The sequence below is a fragment of the Erythrolamprus reginae genome, chromosome 2, assembly GCF_031021105.1.
Source record: "Erythrolamprus reginae isolate rEryReg1 chromosome 2, rEryReg1.hap1, whole genome shotgun sequence".
NCBI classification, from domain to species: domain Eukaryota; kingdom Metazoa; phylum Chordata; class Lepidosauria; order Squamata; family Dipsadidae; genus Erythrolamprus; species Erythrolamprus reginae.
In genome coordinates, this window is record NC_091951.1 from 198,335,782 (window position 1) to 198,359,338 (window position 23,557).

At 42.6% G+C, this 23,557-nt stretch overlaps 1 protein-coding gene across 1 annotated transcript; it reads left to right on the top strand.

Moving 5' to 3' along the window:
* Window positions 1–20,985: 20,985 nt before the first annotated feature.
* On the top strand, window positions 20,986–21,918 carry LOC139158752 (olfactory receptor 13H1-like). Its single transcript, XM_070736086.1, has one exon. The coding sequence runs from the start codon at window positions 20,986–20,988 to the stop codon at window positions 21,916–21,918; it is 933 nt and encodes a 310-aa protein (XP_070592187.1).
* Window positions 21,919–23,557: the final 1,639 nt, after the last annotated feature.

The window sequence follows — 23,557 nt, forward strand, 5'->3', positions numbered from 1 at the left end:
GCTGAGATGAGACCCATCATCATGTATGAGGACAATCAAAGCTGTATCAAACTAGTCCAAAATGAGAAAATTGGCTGCCGGACGAAACACATTGGGGTGAGAGCCTACCGTCTGAATGAGCTGAATGATGAAGGAACTGTTGAACTTGTATATTGTCCGACAGGCCAGATGACTGCAGACATACTGACGAAGCCACTTCCAAGAGAAAGCTTCGAGAGACTACGTGCAAAGATTGGACTCATTGCATGAAATATTATTGTCTTGTAATAAAATATATTGTGATATTGTTTTTTTATGCATTACAAGACAGCTAAGCATGAAAGGGGGAATGTTGGGTTTAACTACTCTACTACATGCTTGCACTGTCTTGTAAACACATCTCTATGGTCAGGTTGCAATTAACTGACCAGTGTGTCACCTTTTGATGACCAAAAGGGGCAGATACCCTGCAGGCTATATAAACCTCTGCAGGGTAGATGCCCCCCCTTCTTCTTCTTGCTCTTCTACCTCTTCTACCTTCTTCTGTGTGTGCTCCATTGTCCTCGGCTGAGGACACATGTGTGAGATGAAATCCAAAGCCATCCTCACACATGGGACCATCCAGAAGTTATTAATATGGACTGGAATGTAAACTTATCTGCCTGCAATCTATCAATTGCATGAATCAACATAATTGTAAGTAAAGATTATATTATTCATCTTTATGAAGAAGTGGTCATTCATTGCTAACAAATGGGATTCTGAACCACGTGTTATTTCTTGCCATGCTAACTCCGCTGCAAATTAAGCCAGCTGAACTCTGCTAATACAAATAATATTAATGATAATCAAAATACCCAACACTCCCCACCCTTCCCTGGGGTCGGGGCTGATGCCATATCCAAAACCCGGCTGGGCAAATTTCAGAGAGAGGAACTCCTCCCTCCGGGCCTAGCCAGGTTTCGGTCACACAAGCCAGGTCAGCCTCCTCATCCAGGATCAAATCCCGGATGAGGAGAGCTTTATTTACAACTGACCTGGCATTGAGTAGCAGCAGCCTGAGCCCAGGGCCAGAATACCACCCTAAACAACTGTTTGTCCAATTTTTCTTCCAAACCTCCAGTAACAGAGCAGTCACAGCTCAGGGAGGCAAACTGCTCCATTGATTAATTATTCTCACTGTCAAGGAATTCCTGTTTAGTTAGATCTCTTCTGATAACCTTCCACTCATTGCTTCTTGTCCTGCCCTCAAGTGAGAATAATTTCACTCTCTTCTCCCTATGACAGCCCTTCAAGTATTTGAAAACATCTCCCATGTAACCCTTAATTCTTCTTTTTCTTAGGCTAAACATGCCTAGAACTGTATGCAGTATTCCAAGTGTGGCCTCTTTAGTGCAGTATAGAGTGTACTATCATTTCCCATGACCTTGGGGCTGTCCTTCTGTTGATGCAGACTAGGACTGCATTGCCTTATTGGTAGCTGAAGCACACTGCTGACTCATACTCAAGAGGTGGCCCACCAGGACTCCCATATCCCTTTCATAGACATAAATATTGTATCTTGTTGGAGAGGGCTCATTCCTTATGTCTGTCATGATCCTTCTGAATCTTGAGTTTATCTTCCAAAGTGTTAGCAATTCTCTCTCATATGGCATCATCTGCAAATTTGGCGAATGTTCCTTTAATCCCCTAATCCCTCCATCATTTATGAAGGTGTTGGAGAATCCTGAGCCCAAGACAGAACCTTGAGGTAACACACTGAACCAGAAAACAAATAAAGTAGCCTGCACTTCGAATCAATTGAGCGGATCCACAAGCACAATTTAGTTATGTTGTTTTTGTGTTATCTGAGGTATTATCATATTTTTTTTCACAGAGTAAATAATAGATTTTATGGAAACATTTAAATTAATAAGCATACAGAAAGTCATAACTTCATGCAAGAGTACCTTGTTGTTGCATTGGTTCCATTGAGACCATATCCCATGATTATAATTAGTTGAAGCAAAACAACATTCTTTATGTTAACTTCTTTGGAACTTGAAATCAAATCAAATCAAATCAATATTACTACAAACTAATTAAAGGCCATTCAGTACTATTTCATCAGTGGAACAGCTTGCCTCCAGAAGTTGTTAATGCCCCAACACTAAAAGTTTTTAATAAGATGTTGGATAACCATTTGTCTGAAGTAGTGTAGGGTTTCCTGCATAAGCAGGGGGTTGGACTAGAAAACCTGCAATGTCCCTTCCAACTCTGTTGTTGTTGTTGTTGTTGTTGTTATTATTATTATTATTATTATTATTTCCTTTGCTTTACAAACATGAGAGTTTGTGAATGTGGGAACTGGTCCTAAAGTTTCCCTTTTCTTATCACTGTTGTAACTGCGACCAGTTGCTAAATGAGGACGTTGCTAAACAAAGATTACATATACTATCAGCTATTACTAAAACATTAAATGTATATGTAGAAGACAGTATGCTCATAATCAAGTTGTCAGCCTCGCTATGTTTCATCTCTCCACACACCTCGGCTTCCATGAATAACGGGGGCGGGGTATGGGATATTTGGGAGGGGGAAGACTCTGGAGGGCCCTGATAAGTTTCGCTTTCCCAGCAAAGGCCAGGATAACTTTTGATTTCCAGGAGAGGAGGTGAGAAGAAAGTCCATTAGAAGATGAATTCCATTCCAGGTCCTCGGCAGTCAGGATTCAGACCCGGCTACAGCACAGAAACTGCTTTGGTTGCGTTGATGGATGATCTCTGGCGGGCCCAGGACAGGGTTTTATCCTCTATCCTGGTGCTTCTTGACCCCTCAGTGCTTTCGATACCATCAATCATGGTATCCTTCTGCGCTGACTGGAGGGGCTGGGAGTGGTTCTCCTCCTACCTCTCTGGTTGGTCACAGTCGGTGTTAGTGGGGTGGTGGTGTCAGAGTTGACTCCTAGGTCCCTACCTTGTGGGGTTCCTCAGGGGTCAGTCCTCTCCCCCCTGCAGTTTAATATCTACATGAAACCATTGGGTGAGATCATCCAATGGCATGGGGTGAGTTACCATCAGTACGCTGAAGATATTCAGCTGTACATCTCCACCCCGTGTCCATTCAGCGAAGCAGTGGAAGTGATGTGCTGGTGTCTGGAGGTTGTCAGGGTCTGGATGGGTGCCAACAGTCAAGACAGAGTGGCTGTGGGTACTGCCTCCCAAGGACACGTCCATCTGTCCATCCATTAAACTGGGGGGGAATTATTGACCCCCTCAGAGAGGGTTCACAACTTGGGCATCCTCCTTGATCCACAGCTGACTTTAGAACACCATCTTTCAGCTGTGATGAGAGGGGTGTTTGCTCAGTCCGCCTGGTGCACCAGTTGCGGCTCTATTTGCTCACCGTCATACATGCCCTTATCACCTCAAGGTTCAACTACTGCAATACTCTCTATATGGGGCTGCCTTTGAAGAGTGTTCAGAAACTTCAGATCGTCCAAAATGCAGCCACACGAGCAGTTTTGGGCCTTCCAAGACATGCCTGTATGTCGTCATCACTCTGTGGACTGCTTTGGCTACCGATCTGTTTCCAGACACAATTCAAAGTGTTGGTTATGACCTATAAAGCCCTACATGGCATCGGAGCAGAATATCTCCGAGACCGTCTTCTGTCGCATGAATCCAAGCGACCAGTTAGGTCCCACAGAGTTGGTCTCCTTAGGGTCCCGTTGACCAAACAATGTTGGCTGGTGGGACCTAGGGGAAGAGCCTTCTTTATGGGGGCCTCAGCCCTCTGGAATCAGCTCCCCACCAGAGACTCGCACTGCCTCCATCCTCCTTGCCTTTCGAAAGAGTTTAAAAGCTCATATTTGTCGCCAGACCTGGGGTTACTAGATCTTCCCCCTGACCAACGAATATTATTAGTATGATTTTATTGAATGAATGTTAATGAAAATTTTTAAAGTTAGAATTTTTAAAGATTATTTGTATGTATATTCATTGGAGTAACTGTACTATTGCCCTGAGTCCTCGGAGAGGGGCAGCATACAAATCCAATGAAATAAAAAATAAATAAATATGATGTGGGGGTGGGGTGAAGATGCATCCACCTGACAAAGATGGACAATGGGGATTGGCTATTTCCCAAAGGGAGGAAAGTGGTATTTTTTTTATATGAGGTGCTGTCACATCTTTTTCTTTAGTCTTTGCTTTGCTCTTAATGCTTTCAGTACTGATTTGAGTAAAATTCACTTTTGAGATTAAAAATGGACTCTGAGTTTTATTTTTCTTAAATTCTGATTGACGCTAACCTGACATAAGCCATATTGTGTGATAAGATTATTGTAATCTTATCGTCCCGATTCTGGTAGTCATTCTCAAGCTTAGTAAAGTGGGTGAACCCATTCTTGACTGTATTTATTGGGGATGTCTGTTATGTGTTGTTCTTCACAGCTATTTTATGTTATTTTAAGATATATTTTAAGATATATATTTTAAGATCATATGCTGCAATGTCCTGCCTGTTGGCGACTACTTCAGCTTCAACCACAACAACACAAGAGCACACAACAGATTTAAACTTAATATTAACCACTTCAAACTTGACTGTAAAATAATATGGCTTCAGTAACCGAGTTGTCGAAACGTGGAACTCATTACCAGACTCCATAGTGTCATCCCCAAACCCTCAACACTTTACCCTTAGACTATCTACGGTTGACCTATCCAGATTCCTAAGAGGTCAGTAAGGGGTGAGTACAAGTGCACTAGAGTGCCTTCCGTCCCCTGTCCTATTGCTCTCCTATATCTCCTATACCTTTCTTCTATTCCTATATCTCTTCTTCTATTCTTTCATTGATATGTTCTATTACTATATCTTCTTTTCTATTCTTTCTTAGATATATTTTACTATGAATATCTCCTCTATAACCTTTATCATGTATTTTACTGTGTGTGTGTGTGTGTGTGTATAGAGCAAAAGAATAATGATGGAAGCCATCGAGATAGAAAAACATCCCCAAAATATGAACAAGTGGGATGATACCTGTCGCTTACCAGACATCTGGAAACCAGCCCTCAAACATATCCCAGCCACAGAAACCAGACTCAGGACACACATTGTAAAGCAATCAAGTAGCCTGCAAGTTCCAACTACTCAGGACATCACGCCTAATCTACAACCATTAACTAATCAGCATACCTCAGCTACATCAACGACCCCAATTGTTACCCCTCTGACTCACCAGGAAGTTTCTACACAGCAGGCAATTGCTGAGCCATCAAACCACACCAGCCACCAGTATTTATAGAAGGAAGGCAGCTTAGGTCTCGCAGTGTTCGCCTGAGAACAAGGACAGAAACACCAGCCTGAAGATGATGAGTGGGACCTCATCGAAACGTCGCCAGAAATTTCCAAATCCTACACGGGAAGAAACCCGAATATACCAAGACCGTCATACCTGTACCCGTGAAAATCTACGAATATATATATATGTAGATTGTTCTGAGTTCGGGTTTTGCCCCGTGTAATATTTTACGAAAACAAATATATATATATATATATATATATATATATATATATATATATATATATATATGTAGATTGTTCTGAGTTCGGGTTTTGCCCCGTGTAATATTTTACGAAAACAAATATATATATATATATATATATATATATATATATATATATATATATATATATATATATATATACACATATATATACATGTGTGTGTGTGTATTTTACTATGTGTATGTATATCTATATATATATGTCACATGTTTTTTTGCTGAATTTGAAAATTAAGGGAGACTAGGATAGATCTATTTCAGCCTTATTTTGGCTTCATCAGCTAGCCATACCCACTGGGACTTGAACCTGCAACCTTTGCCTTGTAAGGCAGAGAATTATCCTCTAGGATATATATATATGTAGATTGTTCTGAGTTCGGGTTTTGCCCTGTGTAATGTTTTGCATGTCTATGCGACGTTTCGGCGAAATCACATTCACCATCTTCAGGCTGAAGTTCCAATCTTTGTGTTGTTGTAAATGGAATGTTAGCAACTGACATTTCTTCCTAGTATGTAGTGTGGGGGTGGAGATTTGTTTTGAATGTAGCAAATAGATTGGGTGATTATGTTTCAGTGATCTGATTGGTTGGTGTAATCATAGTTATTAGAAGGAATGACCTGGAGATTTTTATGAAGTGTTTTGTTTAAGGCTGATTTCCAAATATAAAATTCTAAAATCATAATTATTAGAAGGATTGACATGCTGATTATTATGAAGTGTTTATTTTGTTTAAGGCTGGTTTCCAAATCTCTGGCAGGCGGGAGGTATCATCTCTTTTATTTATACAAAGGGGTCTCCTCTCAATTTCTATAGCTTCTAGAGAAATTCTTCTATATAAATTCTCTGTTTTGTGGAGTAATTTAGTTTTTTCAAAGTCAATTTCGTGCCCTGTTTTTTTAATGTGCTGGACAAGGGAGGAGGTCTTTTCTTGTTTTTTGACTGCATTCACATGTTCTGCTATGCGTTGGCTCACTCTTCGGTTAGTTTGTCCAATGTATGTGGCTGCACATGTTTTGCAAGGGATTTCATAGATTCCTTGGTATTCCAATTGGATTTTATCTTTGGGGCTCCTTAGGATATTAGATATTTTTTGGTTAGTGCAAAATGAGGTTTTGATGTTATGTTTGTGCAGAATTTTACTAATTTTATCCGTGGTGCCTTTGATGTAAGGAAGGATGGTGGTGCCATTGTCCTGTTCTTGATCTTGTTTTTTGGGGGGTGTCTCTTTATTGATTAGGTTTGTTATTGTTTTCTCTTTGAATCCATTAGAAATTAATACATCTTTGAGTTTGTTCAATTAAGTGCTCATGGTCAGCTAAGCGTTTGGTTCTGGTGATGAGAGTTTTGGCCACTGAGGTGATTTGTGCGGGGTGGTGGTGTGAGTGTGCATTTAGATAACGGTTGGTATGGGTTTTCTTTTGGTAGATAGTATGTCCTAGGCTGCCATTGGGTTTTTTATAGACCAGTACATCTAGAAAGGGAAGTTGATCATTGATTTCTGTTTCCATAGTAAACTGTATTTTGGGGTGTAGGCTGTTGAGATGTGTGAGGAAATTGTCTAGTTTTTCTTTACCATGTGGCCAAATTACAAAGGTATCATCAACATATCTCAGCCAAAGTTTGGGTTTGTATTTGGCTTGCTCTAAAGCATTATTTTCGAAATATTCCATATAGAGGTTGGCTATGACAGGTGATAGAGGTGATCCCATGGGGGCTCCCTCTATCTGTTTATATCTTTGTTCATTATAGATGAAGTATGTATTGGTCAGGCAGTGGTTGGTAAGGTCTAGGATATATTTGGGGGGTTTGTGTTTGTCCTGGATAGCTGTCAAGGCTTCTTTAATAGGTATTTGTGTGAACAGGGACACGACATCGAAACTTACAAGTAGGTCATCGGGTTGTAGGTTTTGTTTTTTAATTATTTGTATAAAGTGGAATGAATTTTGAACATATGAGGTAATAGTTTCTGTATATGGTTGAAGGTATTTGGCTAAAAATTTGGCAAGGTTTTGCGGCGCAGGCGGAGTAACAGTCGGACGCAAAGGAGTGGGTATAAATAGGGTCACTTTTATTAAACCAAACTCAAATTAACTATTTAACCAATTAAACCACGTGACCTGCAAAGGTGCATAAATCAAATGGGGGCGGAGTTAACTTTCCAACAAGCTCAACTGAGCAACTCTAGGGCGAAAGCTCCTTGCCTGGGTGCAGGGTCAGGTAAAATTACATCTGCCCCCTGCCCGATGCCACGCCCCCACGGCGTGTGGGATGGCTCGCCACTGGTCTCTGATACGCCCCAGGCAGCGAGCCACAGGAGCGACCCCCTCCCCGAACCCAAGCCGGTCGAGCCCTGTAATCCGAAAAGGAGATCGCCCCACACCTCAGTAGAGGTGCCCCTAAAGGAGATCACACAGTTGCTGCTTACGCCCATTTCCGCCCCCTATCGGCTGTCCCCCCCCCAGTGACCTTGAGGGGGGGGCACTAGTTGGTGAGACCACCCCCTAACCAACACTCCCACGCACAGAGTGGAGCAGGCGAAAAAACAACCACAGCTCGGCCAATTTACTGTGGTTGCAAAAAATTCCTACTCGGCCCCACCGAGGGCAACCCATCATATGCACCCTGTAACAGAGGGAGGGTGGGCGGGTGTCCCGCGCCGGCGGGCAGGAGGCACTGCGCCACGAGGCAGCCCCCTATATGGCTGCCTCCCTCCTGCCCGGTCAAGTGGGTGACCAGGCACCCAAACTCCACGCTGCGGCCCCCGGGGATGACGTGGGGGCCGCAGGCTCCGCCCCCAACATGGCGGCCTCCTTCCCTGGCCCACGCCGCAACCCTCGCCGGCGGTAAGTCGCCAGCGGCATTGCGGCGCAGGCGGAGTAACAGTCGGACACAAAGGAGTGGGTATAAATAGGGTCACTTTTATTAAACCAAACTCAAATTAACTATTTAACCAATTAAACCACGTGACCTGCAAAGATGCATAAATCAAATGGGGGCGGAGTTAACTTTCCAACAAGCTCAACTGAGCAACTCTAGGGCGAAAGCTCCTTGCCTGGGTGCAGGGTCAGGTAAAATTACATCTGCCCCCTGCCTGATGTCACGCCCCCACGGCGTGTGGGATGGCTCGCCACTGGTCTCTGATACGCCCCAGGCAGCGAGCCACAGGAGCGACCCCCTCCCCGAACCCAAGCCGGTCGAGCCCTGTAATCCGAGAAGGAGATCGCCCCACACCTCAGTAGAGGTGCCCCTAAAGGAGATCACACAGTTGCTGCTTACGCCCATTTCCGCCCCCTATCGGCCACAGCAGGGGGTGAAATTATAAATTTATTCCCCCTGCTCCCCCCCTTGCACATGAATGTGCAGGCACCTCTGCAGGTCCGCTATGAATTTGTCCTTCCCCTCGTCTGCCAAATGTACCCCCTCCCCTCTGAATAAAGCTAACTGGGATGCTCTGATGTTGGGGTGATCTATCCCTCCACCCCCCGTCTGGAGTACCCATTCCTTCGCTACTCTGTTGACTCTCTACCTGGCATCCTCCACCGCCCTGGGTTCTTGGCATACCTCCAGCACCTCCGTGGTAAAATATGGTACCACAACACGCGTGTGTCAGGCCACCTTTCCCACTTCACCAACAACAGGTGGTTGCCTCCAGTGTGCCACACAAAACAATCTGGGTCCAGCCCCTCATCGGTCCCCACTTTCCCAACAGAAGAGGCCCGTCTCAACGGAGACCTCCGAGCTCAATCCCTTCCACTGAAGCCCCAGTGACTCAGCAACCTCCACATTCCTGAAGATAATGGTGCGGCTGGACATCCAGCCGACATGCCACGCTGTGGCCGCAGTTCGCTACTGTGGGCAACAGAAGGGCAGCTCCTTCGCACTTTGCACGTAATAAAGTGGAGCAGGGCCAGGACCTAGAGAAACGATAAGAATAACAAGACAGAGTTAGCCACCCGCTCCCAAAAACGCTTGTACGCAGGTGCTCGAATCTACGCCATGAAAACCCACTGACTTCGATCCGCCACCGGATTCGTTACTTTGCTGAGAACTTGTTGGAAACCGCAATCAGTATTGCTGAGGGAATACCACCCGATATCCTGCTAATCCTCCGGTAACGGTCCCCAGCTGTCATTTGCTCAGTGGAGGCCCGTCATATGCTACAAAAGGGCACCCTTCCCTGGCTTCCTCGCTTTGCCGGGACTCAGTCCATCACACCCAGGCCTATGTCCTGTTTGATGCGCCTGGCCGGTGATCAATCAACCATCTGCGCTACTGGGGACTCCGAGCACAACAAACGCGGCTGCCGCAACCCCCAAATTAACATCGGTTTGCTGGCCCAGGGAACTGTACATGATCCACTACTATGCGACCATGACAGCACCTTGCATACCTAACATGTCCCAAAGGCCATTTTTTTGGCTGTCGTATGAAACGGCCTCGCCTCGTTGGGTGAGAATCTGGGTCCCATCCAATGCCCGCTGCCCCTGAGACTGGGTAAGGTAAAGCGGCGTACTGATTTCTCCCCCCGTCTGCGGCCTTTCCTTGGACCATCCCCAGATCATTCCCCCTGTCCTCAAATAGTTAGCCCCCGGAGTATTTTGCTAGGAGAGCTAAGCCCCCCCAGTTGCCCCTATCCGATGGCATGTAACCGTGTGGTCCCAACTGCACTCCTTGGCTTGAGCGATGGCGCCGCCCACCATTCTGGATACCCTGCGCCCCAGCCTATGCCATGTGGCTGCCGACCACCTACCCATGCGCCCATACTCCCTGGTAACAGACTGGGCCTCCTGTTGCTGTCTCGCTTCCCCGCCACTGGACCAGCTGTGCCTCAGTCGCAGACCCATGCTCCTGTATTCCTCTCAGGAAGTCACAATACTCCTCTTCCAGCCTTAAGATGCCTGGGAGATGAGCCAATATGCTCCGTGGCCCTGCTCGCTCGCCCAGGGAGTAGAATAGTTGCGAGAAATTTATGCAGATAAGCAAAGGCCCATGCAAATGCCTTCTTTACCGTTATAGCATGAATTAGCTTGACCAACATGCCTTAGATCAATATAACCATAATCTTAATGGTAACATCCTGACACCCCCAACGTCGATATAGCTTACAATAATAGCCCTTTATGAACTACCCGTCCTTGAAACAATTAGTATAATGCTTAATAACTCATCTTAAGGTAACATCAACTCAAGCATGAATTTGATTCAGATGACCGTAAAACCTAGCGTTCGTGCAAGCCCCCCATTCCAGGAAATGACTACACCAGTTCTCTGAACAACCAAAGGGGCTGCGATAAACAGACTAATTCATTTATTTATTCATTTATGCAATTGTCATGCCGCCCCTTTTCCCTAGACCCATAGCGGGTCACAACATGTCAGCCACAGCACTTTTCACACAGCCAGGCTATTGCCCCCACAAACTGGTTCCTCATTGCTTACTCCTGAGTGGATTAACCAGAGAGTAGGAGATTTCCAAACTTCAGCATGGTAATGACCCGGGGGTCTGCAGGCTGTAGTCATGACATTAATAGTATCTCCCAGATTAGTTGGTACAGAAAAAGGCCTGCTACGAACTGCACCCGTACTATTATGGCCCTCAGTACAAACTGACATTTGGAAATGTGGCCAAATTCAGAACATTAGTAGGAAGGAGCCACCAACAGTCATGCCTATAGTGGTGGAGATCTACCCCCCATTGTCGAGGGCAGTATTAATGCTTTACCCTTAAAACATCGTATAAGGGAAGAAAATGCTTCCCTGGCGTAATGTCTCCCTTACCAATACCTGGTTCTCCTTATGGTTCTTGTCCTGAATGGGACTGCCATAACATACAAACAGGTTCAAGGAATCCCGAATTATTGGCCCCCGTTGCCTAAATGGCCATCGCCAATTTTACTACCTCCCTATGTAATAAGGCCAACAAGTACCTCGTATGGACCACGTGCCCAGGCCGAATTGGCCAATGATAGAAACATAGAAGATTGATGGCAGTAAAAAAGACCCCAAGGTCCATCCAGTCTGCCCCACACTACTTCCCGTACACCATCCCGCAATGGATATGTTCATCCCAGGCACGCTCCACTTCAGCCGCTGCAGATCCCCTGCCCCTGTCTGCTGTACGTTCGTCCCAAGGATCAACCACCCTTTCAATAAAACCGTAAAATAATAAATGACAATGACAACGATAACACACGAGGCACCCAATCGGACAGCGCTCACAGATACACTCCACTCTGCTAGAGACGTAAGCCTTTACAGTGAGCGACTGTGCCCAGGCTGCTTACTGCCAGGGTGTGTATGAGTGTGTTCCAGGCTTTGCCCTAAACTGGGGAAAGGTGGGAACTGCCATATGGGCAATCCCCCTCCTTGCAATGAGGGCATAGTAATGCTGCTGTCCAGCCAAATTCCTGGTGTCTAGCTCATAAATCCCATAAAATTAAAATAAAATATATCTTTTATAATAATAGTAATAATAATCATAATAACAATTCATTAATTTTCCATGACACCCCCCTCTACCGACAATAAATATATCATTGTAGCGTTGATTGACTCTTTATGCATCCAGCCAGTCGAGAAACCCAACCTTTGGCCTAAACCAGACCATTAGCTTGCAGGCAGGGGCCTTGTTTCTCCCATTCGGTATACCCTAAACCCACAGTTAGTATTAAACTAATAAAATAAATTAATAGTATATTAAATAAAACTGAACCCAGTGGTTCAATTAATCCAACCACTTCATCAGCTGAAGCTTCTTAAAAGGGGAGGAATTAGATCCATCAACCACTGTATTAATCCATATCTCCAGTGTAAGTTCCTCCTGATTCTAGTGGATTAATAATAATTAGTACTTTAATTATTTGTTTTTATAATTCATCAATAAATCAGTCAAGAATGAAATGCATCTTATCCCATAACTGGGTGCCATATTATATATATGCAAAATTAATCGGGAATAAATAGTTCAATATTGGCATTATAATCGATAAATTACTCCTTTGTCCCGAAATGAGGGGGAGGGGAGACAATCCAATTATAATTTTATGACCAATTAATAAAACCCCCGCCCTCAATCCAGGCTGCTGTGTCTCTACCAAATTAATCCTGTGGTTTTCAGTGAACCAAACAACTTCTGCCCACAGCTGGAACTACTCGCCTTACCAATCACTACCAGTAAAAACAGATTTATACGTAATAATAATAATAATAATAATAATAATAACAACAATGATAATAATAATAATTTATTAAATACGTATGCCGCCCCTCTCCGAAGACTCGGGGCGGCTCACCACAAACGCTGTGTACTAATGTATGCTGGCAAGAGGCAACAACCATGTAAACCTCTCCTCCACCAGGGGAAATGGGGCCCCAATCAGTGTCAGCCTGTCTAGAGCTAATGGGGGAGGGGCCGGCGGGAGGCAAGAAACCCCCACCGCGCGCCGCGCAAAGTCCAGCCATGTGGAGGAAGGGCGAACGGCCTCTCTGCTGCTGTCGCCCACTCCCTAGCGTTCGCCCCGGCCTCCCCGCACCGAAACGCTCCAGTCGCTTAGCCCGCAGGGCCGCGAGAGCCCCGGCTCACCTGCCCGGGTGGCACAGAGGCCCGGAAAACAATAACCCATCCGGCAAGCCGTTGCAGCCCACGCGCGCCCCGCCGCCATATACACAAAGTTGGGGGGGGGGCGCCGGCCCGCGGCAGCCATCTGACCCCCTCCCCCCTTCCCAAGCAAGCAAACCCGGCAGGCAAAAAAGACAAACAAACAGCGAATCCCCCAAGTCCCCGCCGGCGCCGTCCTGCGCGCTGCCGGCAACGAAGGAGAGGCGACGCCGCCATCCTGATGGGCGCCCGGCGAACAGCATGTTCCCGGGCGCTGGATGCCGCCGCCCCCGCCCCCCGCAAACCCGAGCTTCCCCCGGCGATCGCCATCGATCCCAGGGGCTTCGCAAGGGCACCGTCCTCCGCTTCCTCCTTCCTCCCGTCGGGGAGAAAAGGCTCGCTGGTCCCCCCTCGCCGGTCCGTCCTGCGGCAAGATCGGGGGCAAGAGATGTCCCGCGCCGGCGGGCAGGAGGCACTGCGCCACGAGGCAGCCCCCTATATGGCTGCCTCCCTCCTGCCCGGTCAAGTGGGTGACCAGGCACCCAAACTCCACGCTGCGGCCCCTGGGGATGACGTGGGGGCCGCAGGCTCCGCCCCCAACATGGCGGCCTCCTTCCCTGGCCCACGCCGCAACCCTCGCCGGCGGTAAGTCGCCAGCGGCATTGTAGAGGGGAGCCTATAGAACTGACTATTGGCCTGAGAGGTATTCCTTCTTTGTGTATTTTTGGAAGGCCATAGAGTTTTGGACATATGGAAGATTTTTCTCTGGGGATGATTTTTTGCTGGATTTCTTCGCTGATGGGAGAGGCCTTGATTTTAGATTTGGTGGTTTTTTCTAGGTAGGTGGTAGGATCTGTGCTTAGGAGTTTGTAGGCCGGGTTTTGTAGTAGATTTGTCATTTTTTCTTTGTAGTCTGCTGTGTTCATCACTATAGTGGAGTTTCCTTTATCGGCTGGGAGGATTATTATTTCCTGGTTTTTCTTCAGATTGATAAGTGCATCTCTTTCTTCCTGTTGTATGTTGCTTTTAGGAGGTTTATATAAAAATATAAATAAATAAATAAATAAATAAATATTTATAGTTTTGCTTTCTCTTTTTTATTTTATTTATACCCCACTTTTATTACTTTTATAATAAAGCCTATAAGAAACATAGTACTCAAACGTGAGCTGCTATGCAGCAAACATAGTACTCTTCCTCCTCCTATTTTCCCCACAACAACAACTCTGTGAGATGTCCCAGAGGTGCTTTTTCAACAGGCAATTGGACTTTCAGAAAGTCCAGTTGCCTCTTGAAAAAATCACCTTTGGGGCAACCATGACCTAAATGAATGAGAATCTCCATTGACAATTCTATGAGAGTGAGAGAGAGTGATTGTCCCAAAGTCCCCCAGCCAGCTTTCATGCCTAAGGTAGAACTAGAAATCCCACTCTTTTGGCTTTTAACCTAGTGCTTTAAATACTAAACCAAACTGGCTCTCTTTTATTTTAATTATTAGCTGCTTTAGAGTTACCGGTATGTATTTGAAATGGCAGGGCACATAGATTTAATAAATAAACAAATGTTATCCATAAATGCAATCTTTCTACAGCCTTTTTCAAGAAGAAAACTGGGGGCAGGTCAAACTGGGGGTAGGTTTGTGAAATGATTGCGGCGAAGGCGGAGTAACACTCGGACACAGAAGGATTGGGTATAATGGGGTCACTTTATTAAATCAATATTAATTAATTAATTAACCAATTAAATCACGTGACCTGCAGGGGTGCATAAATCAAATGGGGGCAGAGTCAACTGTCACCAACCTCTTCTGAGCAACTCTCGGGCGAAAGCTCCTTGCCTGGGCGTAGGGGAGTGGTAAACTTACACCTGCCCCCTACCCCATGCCATGCCCCCATGGCGTGTGGGATGGCTTGCCCCTGGTAAGCCCCAGCCAGCAAGCCCCAGGTGCGACCCCCCTCCCATATCCAAGCCGGTCGAGCCCTGTAATACGAGAAGGAGTTTGCCCCTCACCTCAGTAGAGGTGCCCCTAAAGGAGATCACACAGTTGCTGCTTACGCCCATTTCCACCCCCTTTCGCCCCCCCCCAGTGACCATGGGAGGAAACTAGCTGGTGAGTACACCCCCTAACCACACTCCCAGGCACAGAGTGGAGTAGGTGAAAAAACAGCCACAGCCAAGCCAATCTGCTGTGACTGCCAAAAATTCCTACTCGGCCCCCCAAGGGGCGACCCATCATATGCACCCTGTAACAGAGCGAGGGTGGGCAGGTGTCTCCGATGCCGAGGACAAAGAGGAGCGGCACCACGAGGAGGCCCTTTAAATAGGGTGCCTCCCTGCCGCCCCTCGACCAATCGGTGCTCCGCGCACCGATCCAACCTCACTGCGGCCCCTGGTGATGACGTGGGGCCACAGGCTCCGCCTCCAACATGGCGGCCTCCTTCCCCGCCCATGCCACAAACACCGCCGGCCTGGTAAGTAGCCGACGGCCCTTGTATCAAGGAGGAAACATATTACCCACTCCTTTAAGGAAAGAGGGGCAACACCAGTAGCGTGTTCTATAACCCTTCACTACTGGTTTGTGTGCATGCGCGATGCTTTTGTGCATATGCAGGAGCATTCCAGGCGGGTGGGTAGAGCCTCCCACCATCGGCGCTACTGGTTCTATGAACCAGGCTGAACCGTCAGCAATCCACCACTGGACAACACATACACTCAAAAATGAATTAACCACTGTTTGGAGCCAGATGCATAGTTGCAGCTCAGTTTTTAGGAGGCCTTGCCCTTGACCAAGCAGGAAAGACCAGGTACGAATGTGTAAGTCACAGCATTAACGTTGCCAAAGAACCCGTCTATTTCCTTGAGACTTAGAGTTTGAAATTCTTCCCAATAGGACAAAATTATTTCTCAGTCAACTCTGCAATATCCACTTCTGCTGCCCATCATCCCTTAAACAGGTCCACTGTAAACCTCCTCTGCTGGAATTCTCAGCACAACAGCTGCTACCACTGCCAACCAACTACTATGTCAGCCATTTCTCCTAGGAGACTATCAACACTTGCAACTCTGTGCCTCTGGTGCCCTAGGCTTCATAGCTCTTGGCGTTCCTGTTCACTACCAGCAAGGGATTGTCTAACAGATGCCAACTCTTTATTATCTGTTACCTTTTTCTCTGTCATTGTTGCATTTATTTGCTCCTGACATAGTAACAGACCTCTCATTACCTCTGCTGAAATTTTGCAGCCCCAACAAGCTACCTACAATTTTTGCTTATCCCATTTTTGATTGCCTCTGATTTTTCCAACTATCAGTGTCTCCAAAGGTCTCCCAAAGGTCTTTCATTTTTCCCCTTCTCATCTTTCTTCTTTTTGTATCTTTTCCTTTTGTGTATTTTCTGCTTTTATCTCCCTCTTCCGTTTCTTTATTTCCTTATTCTTTTCTTTTCCCCTTTTTTTCTTTATTGTTCATGCTTTCCTCATTTCTTGTTTTCTTACTATTATAAGTGGATAGGGTAATATTATTTTTTATATATATATACATATATTAATTACTAAAAGGATGTAAGATAATTAATTGGGTTTACTAATTCAGTGTATTAAGGTGTTGAATTCAGAATTTTATTAGTTGGGGGGGGTTTGCTTTCTTTTTCCCCTTGAATTTGATATTAGAAGTATTTGGGTTTTTTGTTTAGGTTCACTTTTCCTCTTTTTATTTTTAAAGGTCATTTCCTATTAATTTTTTTTTTGAACTATACATTTAAATTGAGTCGGAGGAGATATGGAGAAAATTTGAGATAAAAGAGCCTTATGGATTATAGGTATTTAAAATTAGAAACAGCTTAAAATTTGTATTAGCTAATAGCGTTTTAATATAAGAAATCTGAGTATCCATTTTTGTTCAGATGTTAAAAGCAATTGAGGTAGTATTGGTTTTTCATTTGTATACCGTAAGTTTTAAAAATTTATTCATTGTATTGTAACTCAATGTGGATGGTATTTTAAACGACATTTGTGATTGGAGAGAAAATGTAAAAAATTCCTTGCAAAAAAAAAGGAGTTAGGGGAAGTGAGATGTGATACAGGGGAGTTAAAGGAGAGAATGATAGACATGGATGACAAATATGAGGTTTTTCAGCAGCAGATTCTTAAAAATGAACAAAAGTTGCAAGAAATTGAAGAAAAAATGGACTATGAACATAGATGGATAGATGAAATGAATGATAGACACAAGCAAATAGAGAATTAGTAAAAACAGTTATTCTTTTTTGGGGGGGAAAGCAGTAGCAAAACTTGTCAGAAATCAGGGAGTAGCTGGGAGCGAAATTGTTATCTTTTCTAACTATTAATGTGGAAATCTTTTTGGTCAGGGATGAAGAACAGATCATATAACGTTTCCCTCCATGAACCTTAAGATGAACCTTAACTTAGGTTAGATTCTGGGAAGTGTTCAGAATCAGAATGATGATGGTGTAGCCAACGTGGTTCTGTTAATAAATCAAGCTTTCATTGGGAGAATTGGACTGGGACTTGGTTTATTTCTCAGATGCTATTTGGAATGCTTAGTATGATATAAGGACAAGAAAATAAAACTATTGAACAATATTTAAGTTAGCATTAAGTGGGTTATCATCCAATTTAAAGCTTACGTTTGTTTCTGGAATTGCTAAATATTGAATTAATATTTTGAAACATGATATGCAGAATTATCCTGATGAATTACAGTGCATAGCCCAAATAGGCTATTAAAAGAAAGGAGGAAAGGGATAAGCCAGCTAAGTAAGGCAAAAATTGCTAGCTCATTCATGATAGGATAGGATAGGATAGAATTCTTTATTGGCCAGGTGTGATTGGACACACAAGGAATTTGTCTTGGTGCATATGCTCTCAGTGTACATAAAAGAAAAAGATACATTTGTCAAGAATCATGTGGTACAACACTTAATGATGGTCATAGGGATTAAATAAGCAATGAAGAAACAGTCAATATTAATAAAAGTCTTAGGATACAAGCAACAAGTTACAGTCATACAGTCCTAAGTGGGAGGAAAAGGATGATAGGAATGATGAGAAAAAACTACTAGAAATAGAAGTGCAGACTTAGTAAAAAGTTTGACAGTGTTGAGGGAATTATTTGTTTAGTAGAGTGATGGCATTCGGGAAAAAAAACTGTTGTTGTGTCTGGTTATCCTGGCGTGCCGTGCTCTGTAGTGACATTTTGAGGGTAGGAGTTGAAACAATTTGTGTCCAGGATGTGAGGGGTCAGTAAATATTTTCACCACCCTCTTTTTGACTTGTGCAGTATACAGGTCCTCAATGAAAGGCAGGTTGGCAACAATTGTTTTTTCTGCAGTTCTGATTATCCTCTGAAGTCTGTGTCAGTCTTGTTGGGTTGTAGAACAAACCAGACAGTTATAGAGGTGCAGATGATAGACTCAATGATTCCTCTGTAGAACTGTATCAGCAGCTCCATGGGCAGTTTGAGCTTCCTGAGTTGGTACAGAAAGAACATTCTTTGTTGTGCTTTTTTGATGATGTTTTGGATGTTAGGTGACCTATTTGGTCTTCTGGGTAATTTTTTCCCCCCTCCATACAAACTTTTCCCCATATATTTCAAAATAATCAAATTACAATAAATACAGTATTTAGTTAGTAAACCATATATAATTGTCCCCCCCCCCCAAAAAAATTTAATAGATCCAAATTAAATTATTTTCGGTATCAATCATACCTCCCCAACCTTGACTTCTAACTTTGTCATCCAGATGTCCAAATTTTCGTCTAATTGAATTCCACATTGATTTCCTTTAACCTTATTACAATAATTTCATCTTATTCTTATAGACATAATTAAGCCATTAAATTTACTCCCCCTTCTCATGTATTCTAAAAACCCTTATTACCTCTTCCTAAATAAAATTTAAAAGATTATAAGTTAAGAAAAAAGTATAATAATAAAAAAAGAAAAGAAAAAAGAACCGAGCACTATTACTATTAAAGAATTTGAAAATAATCAAACTAAAAAAAAAAAGGAAATACGAAAATCTAATCAATCCATTATTTTAGTTAGGCATTTATCATAATATTATAATCATATAGCATATGACCTTTTATAGAATTAAATCAACACTTCAATACATTCATTATACCGTTCCACCTTAGCATTTCTGTATATATTTCAATATTTCCAAGCTTAATTAATATTAAAAAAGAAAAAATAAGAAAACTTAACATTTCAAAAAACATTAACTCACATCAGTCTTTTACAATTATAAGTGTAAATGTAGCTATAAATTTATCCATATAATTCTATCCTTCTGATACAATTTTATACATTCATATATCATTCATTTTTTTTGCAAAAACAATGCTAATTCTATCTAATTGTATCCTTACATCAATTCATTTTAATATTCAATCATCCATCCTCAAATTTCCATTCCTCTTGCCAAACCCCAGTTGTTTTATATCTAATCTTTCTTATCTTTTTAAAATCAAATACTTTCTTCCTCTCTCTCTCTTTCTGCCAAAAGAAACATTTTTTGCAGATTTCCCATTTTTCATCCCAATTTCTTTCTTATTTTGTCCATTCCAAGGTGTCAGGTCACATCTGTTCTCAATATTAGTGCTTATTTTCATATAATCATCATCAAACATGTGACCTTCTACTCAGATCACCTTCTAAATCATTTATCTTTTGGGATCCCTTCCTCCTTTGACCAATCTCATGAACAAATTCAATTGGCAGTGCTTTTATATTTGCTTCATTATATTGCTGTTGAGGAATCTTTTCCATCTGTCCTCTCTTCTTCCTCCTCTTCATCATTTTCTATATAATCTTGGTTAAGCCTTCCAGTTGAAAATACAATATTAGCATTTCTATATTCATCTCTCCAATCAGAAATGTCTTGCATAATATCTTTAAATAGATCTCTTATTTCTTCCATCTTGTCCAAGTTTGAAAAGACCAATATATCTCCAATAAAACCAAGTGTCTGTCTTTTTACTCCTTCCAAGTTGAAATAAAGTTCAAATCAGAAATATTTTCTTTGGGTTCCCAGCAAGATCCCAGCTGTTCTTTATCACTTGTTATGGAAACAGTCTGCTCAGCCCCATTGTGTGAAGGTCATAGTCAGTGAATAAAGAATAACAAATCCAACCAACTACTACTTCAGCTTCGCCAGCAGATGTCCCCAATACAAAATCTCATAGTAGCTTTCGATTCTTTTAACTTCTTTCAAGATTTTTCCAATTTAAATTTTGATAGTCTCCAAAAACAAATTTTAATTCCAAAATTTCAAAAGTAAAGCAGATGTATAATTCATGGGGTTTGGTTGATTTTTAAAAGCCAGTTAATGTTGAATAAAAAGCTGCTTTGATAGTCCAGCTGCTTCCACACCTCACTCTAACTTAAACTCAAATTAAAAAAAACATTATTAAAGTCGATATCAAGGCTTTCTTCTGGCAAATATAGCTCACCTTTCTGCACAATCCTGTTTCTCCCCCACCTCCAGCACAAAAACTTAGCTTTCTTCTCCTTCCAGATGACTCCTGATGCTTTATCCTTTAATACACAAAGTTGTCTATTTTTATTTACTGTTTGAATATCATACCAGTTGAGACCTAAATGCTGACTTTTACTCATTGTTATTAATCAACACAGCATGAATTTCTATTGAATAAAGTAGAATTTCTTTCAGGGGTTGAAATAAAGTCTTTTACTGAGGATCCTATTAGACATATCCACCATAGGAGTCAACTTGTTTTACTCCATCTCATGTATTTACAAAAACATCTAACACTTTCTTTAACCTGACTTTATTTATTCTTCCATGCAGAAAAGAAGACACACATAATATTGTTATGACACCTACAAATGAAACAGTGGTAACAGAATTCATCTTAATTGGATTATCTGACCAACCTAGAGCCCAGATAACCTTCTTTTGGCTCCTGTTGATGGTATACTTTATTAGTCTTCTTGGCAATGGCCTCATCATCATATTAATTATTGTGGACCTCCAACTTCATACCCCTATGTATTTTTTTATTTGTTTCCTCTCCTTGATAGACTTCATTCTCATCAACAATGTAGTTCCTGAAGTCCTCATCAACTGCTTCATTTACAAGCCCACTATCTCATTCTCCAGATGTTTGTCTCAAATGTATCTGGGTCTGCTGCTTGTCTCAACAGAGTGTGTCGTCCTTGCTGTCATGGCTTACGATCGTTTTGTGGCTATATGCAAACCCTTACACTACATGCAGGTCATGAATTGGAGAGTATGTGTTTGTCTGATGGCTGTGTCTGTAGGCTTTCCTTCCCTGACAACTCTTACCAATGCACTTTTGCGACCGACTAACTTTTGTGCTCAATATGTCATCAATCATTTTGTATGTGAATTGCAGTCTTTCCTTAAACTGGCTTGCTCTGACACACAGATTAGTGAGATATTCATGCAAGTCGTCACCTTCACTCTTGTAATCCCACCGTTTGGTTTCATAGTCATGACTTATGGGAAAATAGGTCATGCGATATTGCATATCCATTCATCCCAGGGTCGCAGGAAGGCCTTCTCTACATGTAGCTCCCATCTTGCTGTAGTCAGTGTCTTTTATGGGACAATTATGATCATGTACTTGATGCCCCAAGGAAAAACTATTTCTAACAAGGAAAAGATCCTATCTGTAATCTATGGTGCTCTGACTCCTATGCTGAATCCTATAATTTATAGCCTGAAAAACAAGGATGTGAAGGAAGCTTTTTGGAAACTGATCGGACAGAAGATGGCAGGATAGATCAGAGGCCCCTGTTTTGTACAATGCAGAGACAATGCAGAGACCTACCAACTGTTCATATACATTATTTCTTTCCACCTGCTTTGTATGGTCATTTCAAGCAAGATACATTTCCTAATAGCAAATAGGTCTAATTGAAAATGGTGAAATTCCTTATGTATATGTTAGAGAAAGACATGTGACAATCAAACATCAATCATTTTCTTAGGCTAAAAGCCATCATAAGCAAATAGATACCAGATGACTGTGGTCATTGTTTCCTATTCATGAGAACTGCAAAACGGATGTTGAAGAATTGTGTCCTCCAGATTGTTGGGGGCAATATACTGACTCTCTGTAAACCTCTTAGAGAGAGCTGTAAAGCACTGTGAAGCGGTACAAAAGTGCTATTGCTATTGAATTAGGCTTTCCTAATCACCTGGTTGGTATCCTTAATCAGGTCAGCTTTAGCACATTAGTTTATCCCTTGGTTAGGGCTTTAAAAACCTTATTTGGAGCGAGTAGCAATGAAAACAAGCCTGCAAAGACTTAGGGCTGGAAAAAAGACTTCTTTGGAGAGTATATCAATGAAAAAGTCTGCAAGCTAGTAACAGCTGGGAAGATCATTAACACCATGTAAGGGCTCAAAAAAAATTTCAAAAAAGCTACATTCATAGTATAAAACACGCCCAAATTTTCAGCCTATTTTGAGGGGAAAAGGTGCGTCTTACACTCCGAAATATGTTAATAACTGCCATCCCTAATACCTCCTAGGAATTGTCAAAACATCTTCTGTGACTAGAATTATATCTTACATTAAAGTTGAGAAGTGCCCTTAGTCAATGAAATTTGAAGTTGATAGGAAAGGAATTTATCATAGCTGATATCACTGAAGGCCAAGAATGATTAACAACATTCTCTACAAGACTGAGTGCCTGGAGGATGCCTCTGCTGAAGTAAATTTATCAATCTTGTGATGTCCGTAAATCTAGTCGCCTCATTCTGAATTGCTGTTGTGTAATTGTCTTCCAGCAATATACCCAACTATTACTCAAACCAATTATCGTTTTAACAGTTGATGTGACATATGCCATCATCTGCCAACAATGTCCCTTTGGATTCTACATAGGATGAACGGGCAAACTTTGGGCAAAAGAATCCATGGACACAAGTTTGACATCAAGACTCAAAGACAAAGTAGTATCAGAGCACTTCAACCTACAAGGATACTCTGCTGCAGATCACAAAGTGATGATTAGCGAACTTTAATGAAAATGTTTTAGGTTATCTTAAAGGATCTCAAACAAACATACCAGGGTTTTAACACACTACAATCCTTGTAATTGGTCTGCATCTACATAACCAACCTATCAGCCTCTCCCTTCCTGCCCCCCACTTGCCTCATTCCTATTTAAGCCTACATCAGTCTCCCACCTCTCATCTCTCATCTATTTATTTGCCACCCACCTTGCTGTTGTGTGACTCTGAACGGCTTATAATCTGATAAAACTATAGTATAAAAAATTAAATCAGTAGAACAATAAATATATTAAAATTAATGAGCAATAATTAAAGTAATGTGGGGTATACAACAGAATAGAGGTGAGATAGTAGTAGTAGATCTCAAGAGCCCACCATCACAGTGAAGGGACAAAAGCTG

Bases quoted from the DNA above. Each gene is read 5' to 3' on its own strand.
- LOC139158752 (XM_070736086.1), top strand. From the start codon at position 20,986: ATGACACCTACAAATGAAACAGTGGTAACAGAATTCATCTTAATTGGA.